General features: G+C 46.8%; 1 protein-coding gene across 1 annotated transcript in view; it reads left to right on the plus strand.

Moving 5' to 3' along the window:
* Nucleotides 1–10,741: 10,741 nt before the first annotated feature.
* The window catches only part of SLC25A33 (solute carrier family 25 member 33), a 30,155-nt gene continuing 17,998 nt past the window's right edge, over nucleotides 10,742–22,898 (plus strand). Inside the window, exons 1-2 of the mRNA XM_065882375.1 lie at nucleotides 10,742–10,978; nucleotides 19,919–20,098. Coding sequence (XP_065738447.1) covers nucleotides 10,923–10,978; nucleotides 19,919–20,098 — 236 coding nt within the window. The 5' untranslated portion in view covers nucleotides 10,742–10,922. The remainder of the gene's footprint in view (nucleotides 10,979–19,918; nucleotides 20,099–22,898) is intronic.

Here is a 22,898-nt window from a genome sequence, read left to right on the forward strand (position 1 = left end):
CACCCTTATTCCTTCAGTCTCCTCATTGCCAAACATCCTGGCTACAAAGTTCAGCCAACAACTGAAGGGTAGTCGTGATTCCCTCTCCATAGACCCCCTGGAGTAATTTCTCGAAGTTTTATGGAAGACAATATGGCAGTTCCTCAAATAATTAAAAATAGAACAACCACATGATCCAGCAATTCCACTTCTGTGGAATACCCAAAAGAACTGAAAGCTGTCTGCAATCCTAAACAGACATTTATTTATACACCCACATTCAGAAAAGTCTTATTCACAAAAACCAAAAGGTGGAAGCAACCCAGGTGACCATCAACGCATAAATGGGTAAACAAAGTATGGTACCATATTGTTCAGCCTTAGAAAGGAAGGACTGGCACTGCCCTGGGGGTCCAGTGGTAAAGAATCCACCTTCCAATGCAGGGGACACCGGTTCGATCCCTGGTCAGGGAACTAAGATCCCACATGCCATGGGGCAACTAAGCCCGCACACCACAACTACTGAGCTCGCACCACAACTAGAGCCCGCGTGCCTCAAACTACAGAGCCCACGCACTCTGGAGCCCGCGCTACAACTAGAGAGAGAAAACCCTCACGCCACAACTAGAGAGAAGGCCGCACGCCACAGTGAAAGATCCTGCGTGCCACAACTAAGACCCGACGCAGCCTAAAATAAATAAATAAATCTTTAAAAAAAAAAAAAAAAAAGGAAGGAAGGACCGACAAAAACAACATGGACAAACCCTGAGGACATGATGCTGAGTGAAATAAGCCAGTCAGAAGAAGACAAATAGTGTGGGATTCCACGTATAGGAAGTACTTCGAGCAGTCAAATCCATAGACAGAAAGTAGAAGGGTGGTTGCCAGCGGCTCTGGGGGGAATGGAAAGGTAATGTTTAGAGGAGACAGAATTTCTGTTTGAGAGGATGAAATAGTTCTGGAGATGGATGGGGGCGATGGTTGTACAACAAGGTGAATGTATTTAACGCCACTGAATTGTATTCTTGAAAAAGGTTAAAATGGTAAATCGTGTGACGTCTGTATTACTACAATTAAAAATAAATACAGAGAATAACTTGGTTTTGTGTTCTAAACATTATCCTTTGTGTCTCATCTTGGATTTGGAGGAGTTTTGTAGCAAAAGGTGTTTTGGGGACCTCAAATCAGCCGTATTTCCAGAAACAGAGGCTCTGGGACCAAGGAGTGAAGGACCTTGAGGGTCCCTCGGCGTCCCTGTCACCATCCCCTTTACAAACTGTAAACACGGTTGGTTTGCTTTGCGAGCCTGTTCCTCCCTGACTGTGTGATTCAGCCATGTCTGTACAGCTACAGACTCACGGGGCTTGAATCGGTGAAGTTTCGGCGTATGAACTGGGATGTATTCAGAATGTAAGTTGCTGCAAGCCAATCCCCAGACTCAGGGGGAGGGGGTGGGGGTGGGGTAAAAACAGGTCCTGAAGGTTGGAGTCCGTGTCTGTGCACACAGCCTGCCTGGTCTGGTGAGGACCTACCTCTCCATCCCCCCGGCATCTCCCCTCCGCTGCTCACCAGCCCCCAGCCACACAGGCCTCCTTCTTCCAACTTCTCACACAATCCAAGCTCACTCCCACCTCAGGGCCTTTGCACCTGCTATATCGCTGGTGGGGACACTCACCCCAGGTCCTTACATGTCTAGCTCCTTTGCATCTTCCACATCTAGCCTAATGCCACTTCTGTAGACAGGCCTTCCCTGACCACCCTCTCCAAAGGAAATGTTAGATACTTAAATCATTTACCATCACAGTGCTCCACTTACTTCCTTCGCGGCATTGGACACGAGGTTATAGTTTATTGTACCATTTGTTCCTTTGTTTATTGATGGTCTTGCCTAATGGAATTTGAGCTCCATGATGGGTGGGGACCACTTCTTGTTCTTATCTGAGTCCCTAGCGCTCAGATCAGAAGGAATTCAGCTAGAAGCTGTGAAAAAAAAAAAAAAATCAGACTTTTCATGATTCAGTGACTCCATTAAGTCCTGAACTGATTCCAGGCCTGGAAAGCAACACGTGGGTGGCGATGTCCTTCTGATGGAGACCATCCAATGGGGCAGGTGAGGTGGGCTGGGGAGGATGGGCTGAGGAATCAGTAGACAGGCTTTGTCAATGTTCGTCCCCACCTGCCTATTCAATCCCCATCTGGAAGTGTCAAGTAGGTGGATATTCCAGAACAAATCTAGGGAAAGGGTGGAGCTGCAGATAGAAATTGGGAGTCAACACGAATGTCATATGGATGGTTTTTTAAGTCATGAAACTTGATGACGTCACCTAGAGAGAGGGTTTGGCCCCCAATCACAGCATTGGGTGGCTTGGCTGTCTTTGAGCGGTAGGGACCACATTTAAAACACTTTGTCAACCACCCAACACGTAGCCTTCAGTGATGGGCATTGGGATCCCATGGAATCGGGAATGATAAGACCCAGGTCTCCTGTTATTTCTGTCCCTTACAATTTGTAGAGCTATCGAGATGCAACGTCTCTAAGCCTCAGTTTCCCCATCTGTAAATTTATTTATCAATAATCCAACTACACTCCCCCAGTGCCCTCGCATGCTGGTGTTGGGAACGACCTGTCCCTGTCCTGGACCCCACAGTTTAGTGGGAGAGCTACAAGGAAGGAGTGGGCTGAGTCCCAAGGAAGCAGGAGGGGCCACTTCTAACTCTGAGAGAGGGTGCGTGTTGGGGAGATTCTGAATACCCCGATGAAGTAAACATTTTAAGCATCTTTTTATAAAAGAGGAAAGTCAGGTTCACTGCAGGTCACACAGCCCGTAAGTGGCAGAGCACACAGTGACATGCTCGGCTATCATTAGCTTTGATGCTCATGGCCATGGCCGTGGCAGCCAAAGCCCTCTGGTAATGAGAACCCAGCTTGTCTTCTTTCCCTACCCCTGCCTTCCTCTCCCTTCACTAGTAATAGATTTACAAATCAGCACAAAGAGGGGTGATCGATGGCAAGGTGGCTTACAGATCAGGGAGAAAGAATAACTATGCATTCTGCTGAGGGCCCCTAATCCAGTCCTGGGAGGTTGGAACATAGAGTCTGGAGCCCAACCACACTGGTTCAAAGCCTCTGTGCCTCAGTGTCCTCATCTGTATAATAGGGACAAGAATAACATTCTCCCCTCACGGGGTTGTTGGGACAGTTGAGTGAGTTAATACAGGCACAGGTGCTCTATAAAGGCTACTAGGATTCTGGCTCCCTTTTGTACACCTGCCCCCTCCCTTGACCTGGGCCCAGGGTAACAGCAGCCCAGCTCTGCCCCACTTAGACTGTGGGGCTGCCAGGCCTGCAACCAGAGCCAGCTCCCCCTGGGAGGACAGCAAACGTGGGATAATTGCCAAGAGCTAATGAAGCCTTCAAACCCTGGTGCCCTGGTTCCCCCTCCCTGGGCCAGGGAGCCCAGGAAAAAAGCCCATTGAGAAGTCAGCCGTCAGAGCCTGAAGGACAGACCCAGGATACACAGGCACCTGTGCCCTCCTGCACGTCTGCAGGGACCCACCGGGACTCCACCCCTACTCTCATGTCCCCTGTCTACCAACTCCCCTGTGGTCCTACAGAAAGCCAGAGAGAGCTGTAATTTCCCCCAGTTCTGTCAGGTACAACTGAGCTGAAGCTGCCCCAAGAAAAAGAGCCCTTCTCCACCCAGCTTCCCCAAGGCAGATCCTCAGTGCCTTTCTCTTGTTTTGCTTACACGGGTGGGTGGTTTTCGGAGCAGGGTGAAGGGGAACACTGGGGTCGTCGCTGGGCTCTGACATCCACCATCATCAGCGTTGGAGTTGGCACAAGCACCCTGGCTCTAGGCCATCTACGTTGGGCCCACAATTTTCTTTTTTTTTTTGGCCCTGCCGCGCGGCTTGTGGGATCTTAGTTCCCCCACCAGGGATCGAACCCTGGGGCCACAGCAATGAAAGTGCTGAGTCCTAACCACTGGACCGCCAGGGAAGTCCCTGGGCCCCCACTTTAAAATCGTAACTGGTTCAGGCTAGGCCAGGAGAGCCCAGCGTGACAGTCAGCAAGTTGGAGGAAGGAGGTAGAGGAAGCCATGCCCCTGCCAGCCGAAGGCTGTAACGGGAGTGCCCCCCACTCCATTATACGTGGGCTCAGAAAACCAGCTGTCTGCCACAGGGACCACGGTCTGTATCCCCACCTCACAGCCATCCCTCACATGGTCTGTCATCTAAATAAATGCACAGCCCTTTCCTCTGCCCCCTATGTCCTGACCCTGCTCTAGGCTACCACTCTTTTCTTGTCTGCACCATCCAAACATCTCTCTGATTCTAATCTTCCACCAACCAATTCTTTGACCACACAGCAGCCAGAAGCATCTTCTTCAGACGTCTTCTCAGGTCGTACCACTGCCCTTTTGAAACCACCACCCTTCAGTGGCTTCCCATTCCCCCCAGGATAAAGTGCAAAATCCTGGGCCTTATTAGTCTGACCTGGCTGCCCTCTCTCCCTGCCATTCTCCGGCCCCATGGGACTTGTTTTCTCTCCAGGCCTCAGGCCCTTTGCCCCTGCTGCTCTTCCTCCGTGGGCCATTCTCCCCCCTCCTTTTAGCCTGGTTCATTCCAGGTCAGTCTTCAGGTCTCCAAGAGACTGAAGCCCCAGGCATGCAGGACCCTATAAAATTCATCCACTAAGGATGCCGTGTGCCAGGCTCAGGTTTGCAACAGAGAAGCGGGCAAATCAGTATTTGTTGCATGAATGCATGAACGAATGAATGAGAAGTGTCTGCCCTGTTTCTCTCTCCTGCTCAGCCCCGTCCGCCTCAGTGGTTGGAAGCTGCTTTGGGTCTAGACACCGTTGCCTCTCCCTGTGGGATGGCTGCATCCACGCTGATGCTCCTGGCCCAGAATCCCTCAGATGTCAGCACAGTCAGCACTGGGTACCAGGTTGAGGAGAACAAGGGGCCTCTCTCCAGTTCAAGGCCCCACCCTGTGGACAAAAACCCAGACCCCGCTTCTCAAAGTCTCTCACCCAACAGCCTTGCCAACTGCCGGCAGCAGCCCCCTCCCCAATCAGTGTAGCTTAAACCCATATCAAGGGGCTGGGGAGCCAAAAAGCATGATAATAATGAGACTTATGTTTACTGGCAGTTTCTCTGGCCAGGGCACAATTAGCTTATGTAATCCTCTCCACAACCCTGAGAGGCAAGCACTGTTAGTATCTATCTCCTCTTTAGAGTAGGGGAACAGATGCTCAGAGAGGTTAAGTGACTTGCCCAAAGTTCTGGAACTTGAACCCACATGGCCTGACTCTATGTGGGTATGGTTAACCTTTGCCACCACTTGGTGGTAAAGCACTCCCATTCTGCAGGCAGGGCAGCTTGCTTAACCTCCCCTAAGCTCAGTTTGCTCAGCTGCAAAATGGGTATAATAAGAGGTCGTGGCTTGTTGGGAGGATTAAATGAGATAGCACTGGACCTGGCTAGCGTGAATGCTCTTACCATTGTCTCAGGGCTCTGGGACGTCAGGCAAAGTCCTCAGCCTGGCCGCCCTGGTGGGATAATACCCACCTCCCAGGCTTGATGGGAGGATGAAGTGAACCACTCCTCCACAATCCCTCATCCACCATCCTAAAATGCAGAAGGCCCCGCAAATTGGAAGCTAACTCCCTCGGCAGCAGAAGCTGACCTGGAGCCACCTCATGTGGCGGCAGACTCTGACCTTGCTGGATCCTGAAGCTATTTACACGGTGTTTTTTAATCCCACACGGTGTGACCATCCAGAACTGTTCTGTGCTTGCGGATGGAGTGCTGCCCTGGGCCTGGGGTGTCATCTAGCATGCAGTACGTGCACCGTCCAGTGTTTCTAAAATCATCAGAATAGCTCTGACTTGTGACACACACCCCAGCGTTTTGGATAAGGGGTTGTGTTTATAGCATCCTCTGCACAGGCTGGCATATAGCAGGTGATCAGTAAATAACCGTTCTCTCTTCTTTTAGGGTTACACGCGTCCTTAACCCTTCTCTCCAGCCTGCTCTGCTCTTTTAAATTGGAAATGACAGTTCTTGTGCATTTCACTGGATGCAAATAGATACCTGGTGAGAATCCTGGTCATAACTACTGTGTATTCAGTATTGATCATGGGTAGGGCTCTAAGCTCTTCATGTGTCCTACCTCAGACCACGTAGCTGGGTGGTTAAGCACATTCTCTTTGTTCAAATCCCAGCTCTGTCACTTATTAGCAAGGCCTGCTGTGTGATGACCTCCCCCCACCCCATGACATAATAAATCGGGATACAGTCATAGTTCCAACTGAAAGTGTCCTAGAAGGACTTAGGACAGCATGTAGCACATACTCAGTGTTAGCAGAATTATTACTATTAATCTTCACTTTGAAGTACATACTATAACTAGCCTGGTTGAACAAGTGGGGTGACTGAGGCATGGGAAGACTGAGTAACTTGGCAGTTGGGTGACACAGTGCTATATTCTACTGCCTCTCAGAAGTCAGGACAAAGGGAGGAGTGGGAGGGAGGGAGGGAGGAGGGAAGAAAAAGGGCATTATCCACCCCGGCAGCGTCTGCCCAGCCGGACAGACTGTCCAGTCAAGTCCCAAGCTTTATTCAAAATATATCAGAAGCACAAGTCTGGGCCTCCGAGAATTTACATTTTACCGAAGGCGCTTTCCTTCTAAGAAATGGTCAGGAAAACGTGGGGTCGGGAATAATGAGCTCACAAAACATTTGGAAAAACAGGTTCCAGCCTGTGGACAAGGAGAGGGAGACCCACTGGCAGTGGCTTATCCTTGCAGGAGCCAGAACAACACAGCCTTTCATTAATGAGAAGGCTTGGCTTGCAGAGCCTCATTAGGACTGTAACCAGAAACCCGGCTCAGGCTGAGTCTGGTAAAGAGGAAGGAAAGGAGGGAGAGAGGCTGCTGGCCTGTGTCCTTTGCCCCCAGTCACACCACCTGCCCCTGCTTCCCTCCAGCCCCCAGGCAGGCACAGGCCTTTCAGCATCTCCTGAGATGTGGGACCCCTCAGGAGAGACTTGTCCCTGCCCCGGACTTAGACTCTGCGAACCTGAAATGCTCCTTACGAATCTCTGCAAAGAAATGAAATCTCAGGCCCTGGGGGTGGGATGGGTAGTGGGATGTTTTCCCAATAGTGTCCCTTTTGCAGAAAAACAAGGATTGAAGAAGCAATTAAAGGTTTGACAGCCAACTGTCAGATGAAGAAAGCAAAAAGAAACCGGTAACAGGTCAGCAGGAAGCCTCAGGACCTTCAAAACCAAAACCTCAGGTTTGGTTACCAAAAACCCAAGCAAGTCTCTCCTCCAGACCCCACCAAGTCTGGGAGCAGTCCACGTCTGAAACTAAGCAATGCCTAAGTGGATCTCCGGGTGTAACTATCTGTCTGTGCCCTTCCACATTTCTAAACTTGATGCGATGTACACATATGCATTTATGTAGTCTGCCTTACTTTTTTCTTTTTAATGAATATTATTGAGATATAATTTACATACAATAAAATGCACCCATTTTAAGAGTAAGTTTTAATGAGTTTTGACAAGTGTGTATACCCTGACCAGAATACAGAACACTTTCATCACCCCAAGAAGTTCCTCCGGCCTCTTTGTAGTTAATCCCCTTCCCAGCCCCAGGCTCAGCCCGAGCCCCAGGCACCTACTGATATGTTCTCTGTCGCTGTAGATTAGTTTTGCCTTTTCTAGAATTTCATATATAGAATCATGTACTCCTTTATGTCCAGCTTCTTTGTTGTTATTGTTGGGGTTTTCTGATACTATTGTAAATAAATTTTTTTTAAACTTCATATTCACACTGTTTGCAGCTAGCAAAAGAAGTATTTCTTTTTTTGTATATTGACCTTGTCTCCTTTGAGCTTGCTAAATTTACTAATTAGTTCTAGCAGTTGTTATATAGATTCCTTAGGATTTCCTAGTAAACTATTACATCACCTATGACTAAAGACAGTTATAATTCTTCCTTTCCAATCTTTATGCTTTTTATTTCTTTTTCTTGCCTCATTGCACTGACTACGACCTCTAGTACCATGTTGAATAAATGGCAAGAGCAGACATCTTTCCTTGTTGTCAATCTTAGGGGGGCAGGCATGCAGTCTTATGCCATTAATTATGATGTCAGCTGTAGGTTTATTGTGACACCCTTCAGCAGGTAGAGGAATTCCTTGCTCCAGTTTGCTAAGAACTCTTTTCAGGAATGGGTATCCTGGGTTGTCAAATGCTTTTTCTGCACATAGTCGATACTCAATAAAAATGTCTTGAATGAATGAATGAATGAATCAGATAGCTTCCTTGACATGGGAATCAAACAATGTATGCTTTTCAACATTTTGTCAGAAATGTCCAGACTTCCCTCTGAAAATGTCCCAGTCTTCTCTCCCACCAACACATACATCAGGGAACGAATGCTGGTCCAGCTCATTGCCACACGGCACAGCAACATGGCCTAGTAACCACAGCCACAGTCCCTTGGCTGAGCCATGAGGGATAGGAGAAAAAAGCACTCCATTTCCCCAGGAAGCAGGGAGTGGCTTCACAGAGAAGGTGACTTCTGAGCTGGTCTCAGAAAAGGTCCAGAGGAGTCTGGCCAATGGAGGAAGGGGACATCCTAAGCAACAGCATGTTCCAAGGCAGGGAGGCATGAAAGATTGTTGCATCAGCCACTAACTAGATGTGTGACCTTGGGCAAATCTATCCTGCTTATCCATAAAAAGGGAAGGAAAACAACAGGGCTGCCAAAGAGTGTGAGTATCCAATGAGATAAATACATGAAAGACCTTGCAAAAACTCTTAACATGAAGGCAGCATTACTGTTAACAAGGGGATGGGGAAGCCTGTTTTTGTGTCCAGCACAGCCTAGACTGACAGTCCTTAGGGAAAGAAGGAGGGGGCAGGGTGCTGCTGTGGTGTGAGAAGCCTGGGTCCCAGTCTCAGACACCTCTATGGGAGCACAGCCAAGATGGAGGGCTGTGCTCCAAGGATGGAATCTCCTTGGGTTTAGAATCCCACCTGGATGGGAACAGCTCCCTCCTGGTTAATAGGGTTGCATTACTCTCTCCTGTTTCTACTCATGCCTCATAAATCATCTTCAGCTAAAACCAGCACTGACTTTCTGAGCAACTGAATCAAGGGATTTGGGAGATCCAGGAAGCATGAAGAAAAACCTTTCTCTTTTCCCTGCCTCCCTCATTTCCTTCCTTCCTTCTTTTTCCCCAAATATGGAGCACTAGTATGGCTTTCCCCCTTCCCAGGGGCAGTAATGGCTTTAATATACAGCATTCACTGTATTTGTATTTTGGATGACTGCTCCTAAGAGCTGTTTTTAAAGAGTCCTCCCAGCAATCAAATACCTAGCTCCTGTGTTTGCACACAATTTCCCTTCTGCTCAAGCTCTTGTTGTGTTTACACACAGGACATCTAGCAGCTTGGTCTGGTCAAGGTACTGCTTTTAGAAGCTCCGGGAGACTGAAAACAAAGTGTTGGTATATTCTGTACCTGGTTCCTCTGGAGAGCGGTGAGAGTGGAGGCCGACAGACTCAAGGGCTGGCCTGTGAGAGCAGGTAGAAGAGTTTTGTTACAAGAGACATGAGGACTTGAAACCAGCAGCAGCAGTAGAAGGAGCACAGAGAGGGGGATACTTTGGGAGAATTCCAGGAAACAGAAGTGCCAGGTGGACTGGGGGGGTGGGGGGGGTGGGGGAGAGATAGAGGAGTCCAAAGTAACAGGAAAGTTTCCGGCGTTGGTGACTGTGCAGATGGTGGTGTCACCATCTTCCAGGACAGGAAATACAAGAAGCAGACAGGTTTGGGGGAGGGGAAGAATTAAGTCATGAGGTCTGTTCAGGACATTTATTCATTCGTTTCTTGGGCATTGCTAGTGGCAGATACCTTGTCAGGAAAAACCGTGAACAAAAGAAACAAAGTCCCTGCAATCCTGAAGCTTACACTCCAGGGGCGGAAGGACAGTTTACACAAATAAAACAACAAAGTAACTGCAGAAGCTTATGTGAGGAAATTAAGCAGAGTCGTGTGGTTGAGTGTGCTGCAAGGGGGGCCAAGGAAGGCCTGTGTGTCCAGACTTGGAGTTAAGAAGTTGCCAGGCTGAGTTTGACGGTGACCCAAGGACATACAAGCAGAGAAGCAGCTCGGATAGAGAAGCTCAGAAATCTGGGCTGGAGATGATCATAAAAGAGGCCAAAAACCGTACCGCAGCATATAATGCTATTTCTAGAAAAATCAAAGATACACAAAATGATACCACGGGTACACTGGGGGTTAAGGCTATTCGGATCTTGTTTTTCCCCTAAACTGGGCGATGAATACAGAGCTGTGAGATGTCATATGTAATTTATATACTTTTTTACACAGCGTATCACAAAGTAAACTTGACTAAAAAAAGGAAAAAAGGCCAGGCGCAGGGTCTCACAACGCTCAACGAAGACCCCGTTTCTGTACCTCCCTCATCAGGGACCAGGCAGCCTCGGCCGGTTCTCGCTTCACGCGCATTGGCTCAGGCAGTCTCCCCGCCCATGTCCGCCCGCCAGCCAATGGGCGTGCGGGATCCGGGTCCACACCCCCGCCGCGCACCGCCCCGGGCCCGCGCCGCCTAGTGACGTCACGGCCCGGCCCCCGCACGTGACAGCGGCGCGCCGGGCTCCCGCTGGCCGTTGGGCTCCCGCTGACTGCCGGGCTCGCGCCGCAGAGGCAGGTGAGGCGCCTGTGGCCACGCGGCAGAGGGCGCGGGCCGAGGGAGCCAGTCGTGGGGGCGCGCGCGCATGGAGGCGGTGCCGGCGGCCGCCTGAGGACAACCGGGAGAGCGGAGAGGCCACCTCGTGCATCCGTCAAGCCGCCTCGAGCCCGCGGCACCCGGCGGCTGCGGGCCGCGGAGCCGGCGCGGCCATGGCGACGGGCAGTCAGCAGAAGGAGAACACGTTGCTACACCTCTTCGCCGGCGGGTGAGTGTCCCGGCCCGACTCCGCGCCCCCGCCCCGCGCCCTCGGTGCGCCGGGGCCGGTTACCGGCCCTCCCGAGGCTGAAGCTCCGCCTGCCGAAAGAGGAAGTCCCTGCGTGGGGGTGGTGGGGAGCCCCGGGGGGAGCAGGGCCTGTCCCACCTCCTGGCCGCATCCCCAGAGGGTGATTTTACGCCGCGTGCGCCGCGCCCACGCCCACCGCCATCCCCATCCCCAACCCCATCCCCATCCCCACGGCACCACCAGCTTTTTCTCCTTTTAAACAGTTAGTGGCTGGTCTGACGAGTGTCACTCGGGGGCGGTCCTGCCTGGCCACGCTGCACTTAACGACCCTCTGCCTAGATTCTCCTCCTGGGCCTTTTTCCGAAGGCTCTGGGCGGTCTTGGGGATGCTTAGTTTGGCCCGGGAGTCCCTCAGGATAGCGCAGGGGCGAGTTCAGATGGTCGAGAGGGCTGCCGGTATTGGGCATCAGCAGGGGCCTGGAAAGTGCTAGTGAACCGTGATGCAGCGGTCAACAACCTGTGGGAGAGCTGATGGGGGACCTCGGGACTAAGTGGAGTCGGGAAGGTGTGCTGAAATGCTTCTCACCTGCTGGTTGAAGCGTCCAACGTCAGAAACAACATTAAATCTAAGACGTGCCCTGTTTTGAAAGTATCATTAGCTTAATCGTCATGGCACCTTGAATTTTTTCAGTGGAGGCAACGTATTTTTAGGGAGGTGGGGTGGTAGGGGGTTAGGAAGGGAGCTGGTGTTTTTGTTTCTTTCAGAAAATAAAAGTAAAAATGTTTTGTATTAGTAATTTGTTTTCTTTTAATACAACCTTTGGGTCCTTTTGGAGTCTTGTAGATGTTTGGAGTCTTATTTGAGGACCTCACAGGCCTGGCACAGCCATTTTTAAGTGTAGGACATTCTGCATAAAGTAGAATTTATCCTGGATTATTATCTTGATTTGTGTATTTTAGTTGCAGCTTAGTGTTTTAGTTACTACCCAGATACGTTCCTTATTACAAACAAGTAATGGTTGAGAATTTATTTGCAAAAATGACCATGATGAAAGTGTTCCTGAGCGCTCTGTACTTTTTATCGTAGTGGATTACCCAGTTACGTTGTTTCTCCGGTCAGAAAATTGGTGGTTCTTCATACACAGGAACGATTTCTCATTCAGCTCTTCCCTATCAATCCCCCTCCTTTTGCTTCATCTCCCCCTTGATATTTACTTTGAGAGTAACACAAGGTTTGGGGAGGGATTCCTAAATTAAGACAGTACATTAATTTGTCATTGTGGGGAATTTTAAACAAGTTGACCATGTTATTTAAGTCATTTCTCAAGCTAAGAAGGATAGCTAATCATTTTCTTTTTAATGATTTTATACTCAGTGATTTTGATTTACAGTTTTTAAGTGAGGTGGTCTTTTAAAAAATTCTTGTATTCCGAACTGGGAGAGTTACTTGCTCTGGAGCAGCCTCTGTGAGGCTTGCTTGGTAATTGATTCCCCTGTCGACATGAATCTCCCTACACGCCCTTCACAGTGCCCTCTGGGTGCTGATTCTCCTCCCGGAGCCCCAGCCTCTTACCTTGTGATGGAGGAAAACTGCAGGAGCCAGCACAGCTCTGGACTGATTAAAACTTGGAGTTTATTAGAGGGGTGCCTGGGGCTATTGTATTTAATAGGGTTCCTTTCCTTCATTAGCAGTTCGGGATTCCTTGCAGATAGGCAAGAAAGAAAATAAATCTTCGAAAAGGATGCTTTCAGAGTAACTAATTGGATTTCGACTCATTCCCACTAGCCTAAAATATACTACTTCCATTTCTTTTAGGGAAGATCATTAAAGGAGCTAAGTATCAAATGGGTGTGTCATGCAGTGAAAATCAGTGGCGCAGTGGTCCCCCCCCCGTGTGGTAGAGGGCTGTGTTGCTTTGCTCCAAGTAACTAGTTTCCACTGTTAAGCTGGCCTCTTTCCAAAGAACTGAGTACTTTCTTTGAAAAGGAGTCAGAGCCCCTGCTTTTTAAGGGGGGGCTCTGTGACATTTCTCCTGATTATTGAATAGCCGTTGGAAACTAACATCAAACAAGTTTAATGCTATAGCTAACTAATGATACTGAGTAAATATTTTTATCAGGTATAACAGGCTTATGAATAGTTGAAAATTAATTTTAGATCCTGGAAAGTAAAAACACCCAAAATAACTCACTGTCTTTTAAATTTCTTAAAAAATTTTTAAGCAGTTTTGTGTCTTCTTTGCAAGGCAAAAATACTCATAAGTTAACCTGTAATAGTTATCTTTTTAATATAGTGGTGCCCTTTAAGAAAGAAGAGAACTGGAGGAGAAACACCCACAAACCAACACCTAGAAATAAGCACTTAAGAATCAGGTCTGTGTGTGTATATGTGCGCCAAATGTAATTTCATAGTTAATTTTAAAATAGGCTCCCGGGCTTCCCTGGTGGCGCAGTGGTTGAGAGTCCGCCTGCCGATGCAGGGGACGTGGGTTTGTGCCCCGGTCCGGGAAGATCCCACATGCCGCGGAGCGGCTGGGCCCGTGAGCCATGGCCGCTGAGCCTGCGCGTCCGGAGCCTGTGCTCCGCAACAGGAGAGGCCGCGACAGTGAGAGGCCCGCGTACCACAAAAAATAAAAAATAAAATAGGCTCCCATCCTTTATACATTGCTTCCTCCTTAGAAATATGTTGGGTTTTGATGGCAGCATGGTAGTGAACTCTCTGAATGTACTCGTAATCAGTCGTTACTGTTCTGTGGTTGCAGTGAAGAAGGTAAACACAGTTTCCAAGCCCAGTGACAGGAATTCAGGGAGGCTCTTATAGCGATTTATGACAGGGCTACCTAATTTATTCTGATTACATAATTTCTTTCTGATCTTTCTTTGCTAATTTTTTGCCTTTATAAACTGGACATCCTTATGTGTACCTGTGTAGTTGTCTGATTATTTCCTTAGGTTAAACCATTAGAAGTACAATTTTTGAGTCAAAACACATTTTTAAGGCTTTTGCTAGCTACCAGCATCTTCATAAGCCATCTCTTAGGGTGGTTTGCTTCAATGTGAAGGAACCTCATTCATTTGATGTCGATTTTTAGTATTTTTAGGGATTCTGCTGTTTTCTCCTTTCTCTCCTCCTATCCCAAAATCTGGGTAGTATTGTTGTCAAAACAAAAAACCTAAATAAATTTTTTTGTAAACCTATCATTCCTTTTCTACTGTTTAAACCAGACCATTAAGAGAAACACTGAAATCCTCCGAAAGTGGCCCTTCTGTGTCTAGGCCTTATGTCTGTTGAGAAAAATCTCTTCTTAAACTTTCCCTATCAAATGACTTGGGAATTCTGGTTGTGCGTGTAGTGTTAGTGGCGTCCTTCGCCTGCTGAACAAGCACCCAGCGTGGCAGGGTGGCGATTCAGGAGAGTACTCGGCACCTGAAATAGCTGTGCTAAGCTGCCCTTAGATTAGAGGTTGATGGCCTCGATAATATGCATTAAGTCTTATTTTTATGGCATGGTTTTGTCATTAAATGTACTTACATAGCCTTTAAAATGTATTTTAATGGGGATACGGTATGTCTTTAAGGTTTTTAAAATATGTAACCTAAGATAATGTTCATAATTCAGTATTTCCCCCCATTACGGACAGCTGTCACCTGGTGTACTCCTATACTGTCCTTGTCCCTGCCGATTTAATCTGTATCAGCTAATGGTTAGCTTTGAAGTGTTAGACACGTTAATATATCTGCTAAGGAACGATGTAGAGAAGATGCAAGATTTATTTGCAATGATGAAAGAAGTTTTGATATAGTGTGCCCATTTATCTTATATAAGGCTTATATAAATGTATTAAGGCTATAAATTAACTTTGATTTCATCCAGTATATTTCATATATGTGACATTTTCAAAAAATTTTATTGTGTTTGGATGAAAGATTCCTGCTAGAATTTAAGCTTCATGAGGGTAGCACCCGTGTCTGTTTTCTTCACTGGTCCATCCTAAGTACACTGCCCACCCCATACGTTAGAGATACTTCACTGATACTTGTTTAATGAGTAACTAATTGATGTGGCCTGTTAAATTGTCCCAAATAAAGAAAAGCAGTACTTTATTTGTGAATTATGAACATGGTTCTGTAGTAAGATTTGCTGAAACTGAATTGGCATAAGGTAATATTATTTTGGATTTGTGTGTTTGTGAAAGATAATGATTCTCTTCAGATTCAGCAGGTACTGTAGAGGTTTTTTTAAATAAATTTTTTTATTTTATTTAGTTAGTTTCGACTGTGTTGGCTCTTCGTTACTGCACGAGGGCTTTCTCTAGTTGCGGAGAGTGGGGGCTACGCTTCGTTGCAGTGTGTGGGCTTCTTATTGCGGTGGCTTCTCTTGTTGCGGAGCACGGGCTCTAGGCGCGCAGGCTCGGTGGTTATGGCATGCAGGCTCAGTAGTTGTGGCCCATGGGCTTAGTTGCTCCATGGCATGTGAGATCTTCCCGGACCAGGGCTCGAACCCATGTCCCCTGCATTGGCAGGCGGATTCTTAACCACTGCGCCACCAGGGAAGCCTACAGAGTTTTTTTATTCGGGTGCTGTTTCAGATTTTTTTTTCTAAATGAGGTAGAATATAGAAAATGGCATCTAAAGGATAGTTACCTGCATCAAAAAATACGTGTTTTGCTTTTACTGAGTGAATACAGAATTTGCATAATCAGAATCTTCTAAGCCCTATGCCAGGTATTCAAATAAAACATTCCAGACAATTGTGTATAAAGAGGCACTCTTTTTTTTCAAGTAGTGACAATAGAGGTAGCAGATGAAAGGAGGAAATTACCAAAAGCTCCAAAGATTGTCTGGCCGTATTATTAGTTAGTAGAATCCATATTGTAGTTAATGTATAAGCTGTGAGTCTGGAAACCAGTTTACTATCAGTTGGGTAGCAATTATAATAAAGAGCATCTTGGTCTTGGCTTTAGTGTCTAAAATGAGTGAGTGTATAGAAAACAGCTTCTTGTTGAAAACATCTAGGTTTTAAAATCCTCCTTGTTGCTCGAAACTCAGAGTTAAAAGGTAAAAATTTGTGTACATAATTTAAAAATTTTGTCTCTGATCACATAAAGATTGTAGATTAATGTAGTGTACGTACTGTAGTAGTAATAGTCCAGTTTTGCTCTGCTGTAAAGTGGAGGGGAGGAGCCTAATCCACAGGTGGAAGAAACAAGCAAGCCCTATGTGGGTAAAGGTAAACAGTTAAATACATCTTTATGTAATAAACACAAGACTTCAGTTCTGGGCAGGAAGAATGAGAGAAGGTAGAGAATGAGGGGAAGGGGAAGGAACAAGTAGTAAAAGATGAAAAAGGTGCAGAAAAATACAGGTAATGGGTTTTTTTTTTAAGAAAATTAGGCAAACAGGTTTCAGAGAACAACGACCTCTTGTGGCTGCTTTGAGACGTGTGTAATTTAACTGCTGAACAAGCAGCAGCGCGGCAGGATGGTGATTCCGGAGAGTACTTAGCATATTTTAGTGGTCCAGGATATGGGTATCCAATCAGAATTAGTCAGTTTCCTGACTGTGTGATGCCAGGACCGCCTCACCATGAAACTCAATGTCGAATGTGACTTTTCCTGCCTTCTGAGCATTGGCTACCAGGACCCTCAGCTGAACCTACTCTAAGACTTAGAAGGAGGTGGCAGAATTTGCCTGACTGCCATTGACCGCTGCACCCCAGGCTGTATATGCAGAGCAGAAAGCTTATGGTTGTCAGCATTGTGGCATTTGGAGTGTTGAGAGAGGCTTTTTCCCGTCACTCTCCCCTTCCCTGTCACCAGCCCCTACTGGTCTGTAGATTGAGGGAGGTTGTGAGGCTGAGAGATGGGCACCTTGCTCTGTGTCCAGAGGCTTCCTGGAGGTGGGAGGCTGCTGCATTACCGGCCCATGCCAGCAGCATGAGAAGGGGCAGTGTGGTGTGCTTGGGAAGGACGTAGGGCTGACTTCCTACCCAGTGCCAGTCTTGTTGCTTCATGGTGGGTGTGGAAGGACACTAGTGGACTCCATTGGCTTGGTGTCAAGGAGCATGGGGACCAGAGGAAGGAAGGACACCTAGTGCTGCCTGCAAGGTTCCCAGGCCAAGTTAGGCCAAAAGGAGGTTGAGGGCTGGAATGCTGGTGGGCCGAATACAGGGGTTCTCAGTGTCGGGGCTCTTGGGGAGATTGAGTGCCACCCCAGGGAGGCCTGCACACCATTTACACTGACTCATAACGTTCTCTGAGGCCACCAATATACGTAACACATGGCCAGGTGGACCCACAGCTAGACCTGGACCATTTACATAAGACTGCTTCTCTCCCAGTCCTCGTGCCCAGAGAGCCCTAAAAGGAAGGGAAGAAAAAAAAGACGGAAGAGCAGACCAAGTCCCCTCAGTGTGTTCACGAGACTGAATTTGAACAGCTGCAAGGGTTAGGAGAGGCAGGATTCGGTGGAGCACAGCTGAAAAGCAGTGCCAGGGAGGACTGGCCAACAGAGCGGAGGTCTACACCGTCTCTGAATGGCGATTCCTGAAAAGCTCCGTTAATGCCTTCTGCAGAGTCATAGTGGATGGGGCTTCATCCTAGCTAGTTGACCGGGTGAGGGGCCGGGCTAATATTGAAGGTCTTTGCATTGAAGAATTGAGAATTGACAGGACGGTTTTTTCCTACAAAGAATATAATTTGTTGTACTCTGAAGTGCTTTGGACTCAACTTGACTAAATATCTCCAGAAAATTTGGAAAGCCAATCTAGAGAAGGCAGTGTTCTGATTCATATGATGTTATCTCCTCAGACTGATGAATGTCCAGTACATGTGGTTCGTGAAGAAAGAAAAAGCAGTTGAACTGAAAGAGTAACGTTTAAAATTCTGCTGTGAAATGTCTTAAATTTCAGGAAGAATCTTCTTTGGACAATTTAGTTTAATGTCAGAACTTGTCTTGTAATTAAGAGTATTTTCGTGAATTTGTATCCAACACAGCTTAATGATTTAAAATATCCTTTGGGGGGACTTCCCTGGCAGTCTAGTGGTTTAGACTCCGCACTCCCACTGCAGGGGGCATGGGTTTGATCCCTGGTCAGGGAACTAAGATTCCACATGCCAACCTGCATGCCAAGCTGTGCAGCCAGGAAAAAAAACAAAAGTCCTTTGGGTATTTTTCATCTAAGATTTTTTTTCCTGGTAGATGAGGAAGGGCTTAGCTACTGAGTTTACAGCTGGCAGTGCTTTCCCAGTTTTTAGTTGTTCCCTGCGATGCTGTGAGGCTGCCTCATCCCTCTTGTGGGAGAGGCACCTGGAGAGCCTCAGCTTGCCCTGAAGGAGGCCAGGACCTTTTCACCACCCCACCCCTGCCCTGGGCACGGTGTGTAATGTGTAGAATGGTGGCTGTGGAGTGAGTGTGGCCCACCATCCCCAGGAGGTGCCCGGCTCGCTATCGCTGGGCGTTCGCTTTGTTAGCAGGCACCGTCCAGCAGGCCATCCTCTGATCGGTGGCATTGGTGTGGATGGCAGTTGGCCGAGGTAAGGAGCACTGCTGACCTGGGGACAAACCAAAGGTGGTTGACCCGTGTCATATTGGAACTTTCTGACTTTCTGATGAAAGAATTTACCCAAAGCTCTGTTTATTTTTTTATTTTTATTTTTTTTCAGCGACAAGAAGTCAGGTTATTGACTTCAGATATTTCTTTATCTTACTCAGGAGCTTGTAAGTTTTCCATTGTTTAAAATGTTATGCTGTTTTTCAAGCACATGGCTCTTTTTAAAAAATATTTATTTATTTATTTGGTTGCACTTGGGTGTTAGTTGTGGCAGGTGGGCTCTTTAGTTGCGGCACGTGGGCTTCTTAGTTGTGGCACGCAAACTCTTAGTTGTGGCATGCATGTGGGATCTAGTTCCCTGGCCAGGGATCGAACCCAGGCCCCCTGCATCGGGAGTGCGGAATCTTAACCACTAGAGAAGTCCCGAACCTGTGCATTTTAATGCCAGGGATACAAAGATGAATACAACGCAGGTCCTGATCTTCAGTGCTTTCCAAAGAGTAGAACCTGTGTCGCTGGTGGTATGGGGGTGACTTTAGATGGTACAGGACATTGTTACCTAGAACCAGACCATCAGACGTGCAGTTTCGTGGATATTATTATTTAAGAAAAGATGAAAGTAGGTATTCTAGGATAAATAGGTGAAAATATTTAAATTTTAAGTTCAGGTAATATTTCAATATGAACAAATTGTAAAGGGTAGTTTGGGGAACGCTGACCCACAGAGACAGTGCATCTCATGACATCTCAGAGGATGAATTGATTAGTTCTGACTGAGGGAAACACAAGGACTTAATGATTAAAAAGTAAGCTTTAGTTTGATTTTCAATGGAGTCCAGATTAATCAGATTTTAATGAAAATCTGGGTTGTAATAAATACTGATTTTCAAAATAGTAGCATTACCTGAATAACTATTTTGTTTCACTGTGAAAAGATGCATTCTCTAGAATATTCATTGCAACATGAGAGTGAAATTGGAAATGACATGAACGTCTAACAGTAGGAAATAGGTTAAAATATTTTACACTGATAGAGAGGAATAGTATGCAACCATTACAAATGGTGGCGTAAGTGTCTATTGACGTGGAAAGACAGTCACGATATCTAGATAAGAAGAAAAAAATGTGAGATTGAAAAACCACTAATGAAAAGCCCTAAAGGATGTACTAACGTGTTAACAGTGGTTATCTTTTTAAGCTGCTGGGATTTCAACTAATTTTTTTTTAAACTCTTGGTGTGCTCTAATTATGAGATGAACATAGGTACCTTTTTTTTTTTTTTTTTTAACAGAGAAAAGTTCAGTTTCCCATTTCATCTGTGTACAGAACAGTATAGCTTTTCTGATGCTGTTGTGATTTCTTCTCTTACAGGTGTGGAGGCACGGTTGGTGCTATTTTCACTTGTCCACTAGAAGTCATTAAGACGAGGTTGCAGTCTTCAAGATTAGCTCTTCGGACAGTCTATTATCCTCAGGTTCATCTGGGGACCATCAGCGGAGCTGGGATGGTGAGACCGACGTCAGTGACGCCTGGACTCTTACAGGTTCTGAAGTAAGTTCAGTGGCGGTTCCAACTCCTACCCCCAGTCCCCCGCCCCCACTGTCAATGCAGTTTATCAGGCCCATCAGATGGAATGTTCTGCTTGTACAGGCTTTGTCCAAATTTAAGAATTAGGTTTCTGTACCAATACCTCTGAACTTTGACCTTGCTGTCTTGGCCTGAGGGCTCCCTGTGTGCACGTGATCAACGTCCAAGGACAGTTAAAGTAAACCTAACAAAGCAAACCCGACATCCATGTTTAAACTGTTGCATCAGAGTGTTGCGCTTGCCCCGCATCTTCTGAGGGCTAGCGAGAAGCTCTGAGGTGGCAGTGAAATTAAAGTTTTTAAATTACACAAGAGGAGGGTTGTGAATATTTTAAGAGGAAGTAATATGGAAATAAAATGGTACAATTTTTTACTTTTTATTTGGAAATAATTTTACATTTATAGAAAAGTTGAAGTATATATTTAGTAAAATGGTCTTTAAAATTTTTGTTTCATACCTAGGCTATCTGCCTAATTTATTATTTTTACTGCATTAAAATATCTCATTTGTTTACAAAGTAGCTAAATATTCTTAGGTCAAATTTGGCTTATCAGTCTCTATGTGTAAGGCAAAATCAGTAATTCAGAAGCGTGCTTGGCAATGTCTGCGTTTTAGCTTGGGGCCTTGTGCTTTAAAAGAGATGTTCAGTGAACGATAGTTGACTTTGACTACGCTGACATTCAGAACTCTAGCACTGACCATTGAGAGAGCATGGGCGCAAGAGAGACACAGCTGTGTATGAGTGTGCGTGTTTAATTGGGAAGTGTTAGAAAAAGACGCAGTACAATGGAAGTGCTCTGTCGTAATAACCACAACGCTTCGCACTTTGGGCAGAATTCTGTCACATTTTAGATAAGGCAGAATGGATTGGAAAGCACTTAATTTATTTTTAGGTACGTTTTGTTTGTAAAGCCGACTTCTGAGTCACTCAGGCACCCATGCCAAACACACGTACGAGGGTGCATCCAAGCTCGGGCAAGACTGGGCAGCAGGGCCAGCTGCCGAGGGCAAGGTCCCAAGTGGGAGAATCAGAAACCCAACTCGGGAAAGAGACGGCTGCTACCCAAGACTCGAGGAAAATCTTTTTTTTTTTTTTTTTTTTTTTAATTGAACGCTGAGAAAGGTTGGGGAGGCACAAAAGGCAGAAAGTTAGGGACAGGCGCAGGGAAGGCGGAAGCACAGAGACGGGAGGCACGCTTTGCTCTCAGTAAGGAGAGAGACAAGCCCGTTTCCTCCAAAAACATGGCTCTGAAGACACCCCATCTCAGTTCGCCTTTTTATAAGTGTAGTCACTAGCAGTGTCTCAAATGACGCCTTTCTTCTGAGGAACTTAAAATGCTAGTGAAACAGGTAATTTGCCAACTCTGCTAACATCCAAGGTGAACTTCCTCTTACATGCTTGCCAACAACGCATGACTGGTGGATTCATCTACTTACTGTAACTGGGAAACTCTTGCCCGGAAGTTGAGGGTGTCACCGGGGCCAAGCCCGTAAGATAAATGGGACTGCTTCTCTAGTTCAAGTATTTCAGGATGCGTGTTCTGCGCCCCCAGTACCTCTGTCTCTCTATCTCCAATAAATCTCTCTCCATGTATGTTTTTCCCCAATTAGAACAATTGTTTACTAAAATGTAAACCAAAGGGGAAGAAGAGCCTCTCCATCTTTTAAAACACATGAACAGTGCCCACACCGCACGCAAGACAACCCATTTTCCTAAGTGGTCTGGTGAGAGACCTTGCCCCCTGCGCCATCCTCAGGAGCAGCGGAGAAACTTCTGCCCAGATGCCTCCAAGGCCCATGCCCCACCCCCCAGTAAAAGCCAAAGCTACTTCCGGGGCCTGCCGGTCTCAGCACCCCTGTCACCCACCCCTCCCATTACTTCCCTGACTTCACCTCCTCGTATTTCCCCTCCCGAACCCTTTCGGCTACATCAGCCTCCTCCTGTCCCTTTAAAAGACTGGGAACTCTGGAACATTCCACATCAGGGCCTTTCTATTGGACATTATCTGCATGGCTGGCCCTCAGTTGTCACCTTTGCGGGAAGGCCTTGCAGTGACCATGCTGTTGAAAACTGAGCCCTTCCATCATGCCCTGTGCCTCCTTCCTGCTTTATTTCTATCCACAGCACTCACCTCTATCCAACACACAGTGTAGTTTACTTATTTATATTGTTTCTTTTCTTTCCCTGCCCCCACCAGAACGGAAGTACCTCAGAGGCAGGGACTTCGGTTTGTTTTGACCACCGAGGTACCCCCAAGCACTGAGAATGCCGCCTGTCACACAGCAAGAATTCAGGACAAATAGAACATGGCACACCAGTAAGATACTGAATATAAAGAGCTTAACACACAGTCCTCCCCCCACTGTGTAAATAATAAATATTAGCTGCTATCATAATACATACATACATAAGAATTATAACTGAGTTTCTTGGTAGCCAAGGCAAAAAGGGGGCTCTCATACTACATAATTCTCATCTGGAGAAAGCACATATGTTATTTCCTGGTAATCAGTTCTGAAAGCAGTCTGTTACCCAGTACTTACATCAGACAGTGTACCAGCATAAGAAGCATATCTTTTAGGATGCTTTAATGGAAGGTGACTACTTTTCACTTTACCACCACCCTCCTGGCTCATCTGGATCATTGGACTGCTTTCTGATTCTTCCACTTATCACCCCTAGGCTAGTGCAGAGCCAGCTCTTTATCCAGGAAATAGTAAACCGAGGACAGAGATCCAGGCCTTTTCTCTATGCCACAAAGCC

Source organism: Phocoena phocoena, chromosome 1 (genome assembly GCF_963924675.1).
Source record: "Phocoena phocoena chromosome 1, mPhoPho1.1, whole genome shotgun sequence".
NCBI classification, from domain to species: Eukaryota; Metazoa; Chordata; class Mammalia; order Artiodactyla; family Phocoenidae; genus Phocoena; species Phocoena phocoena.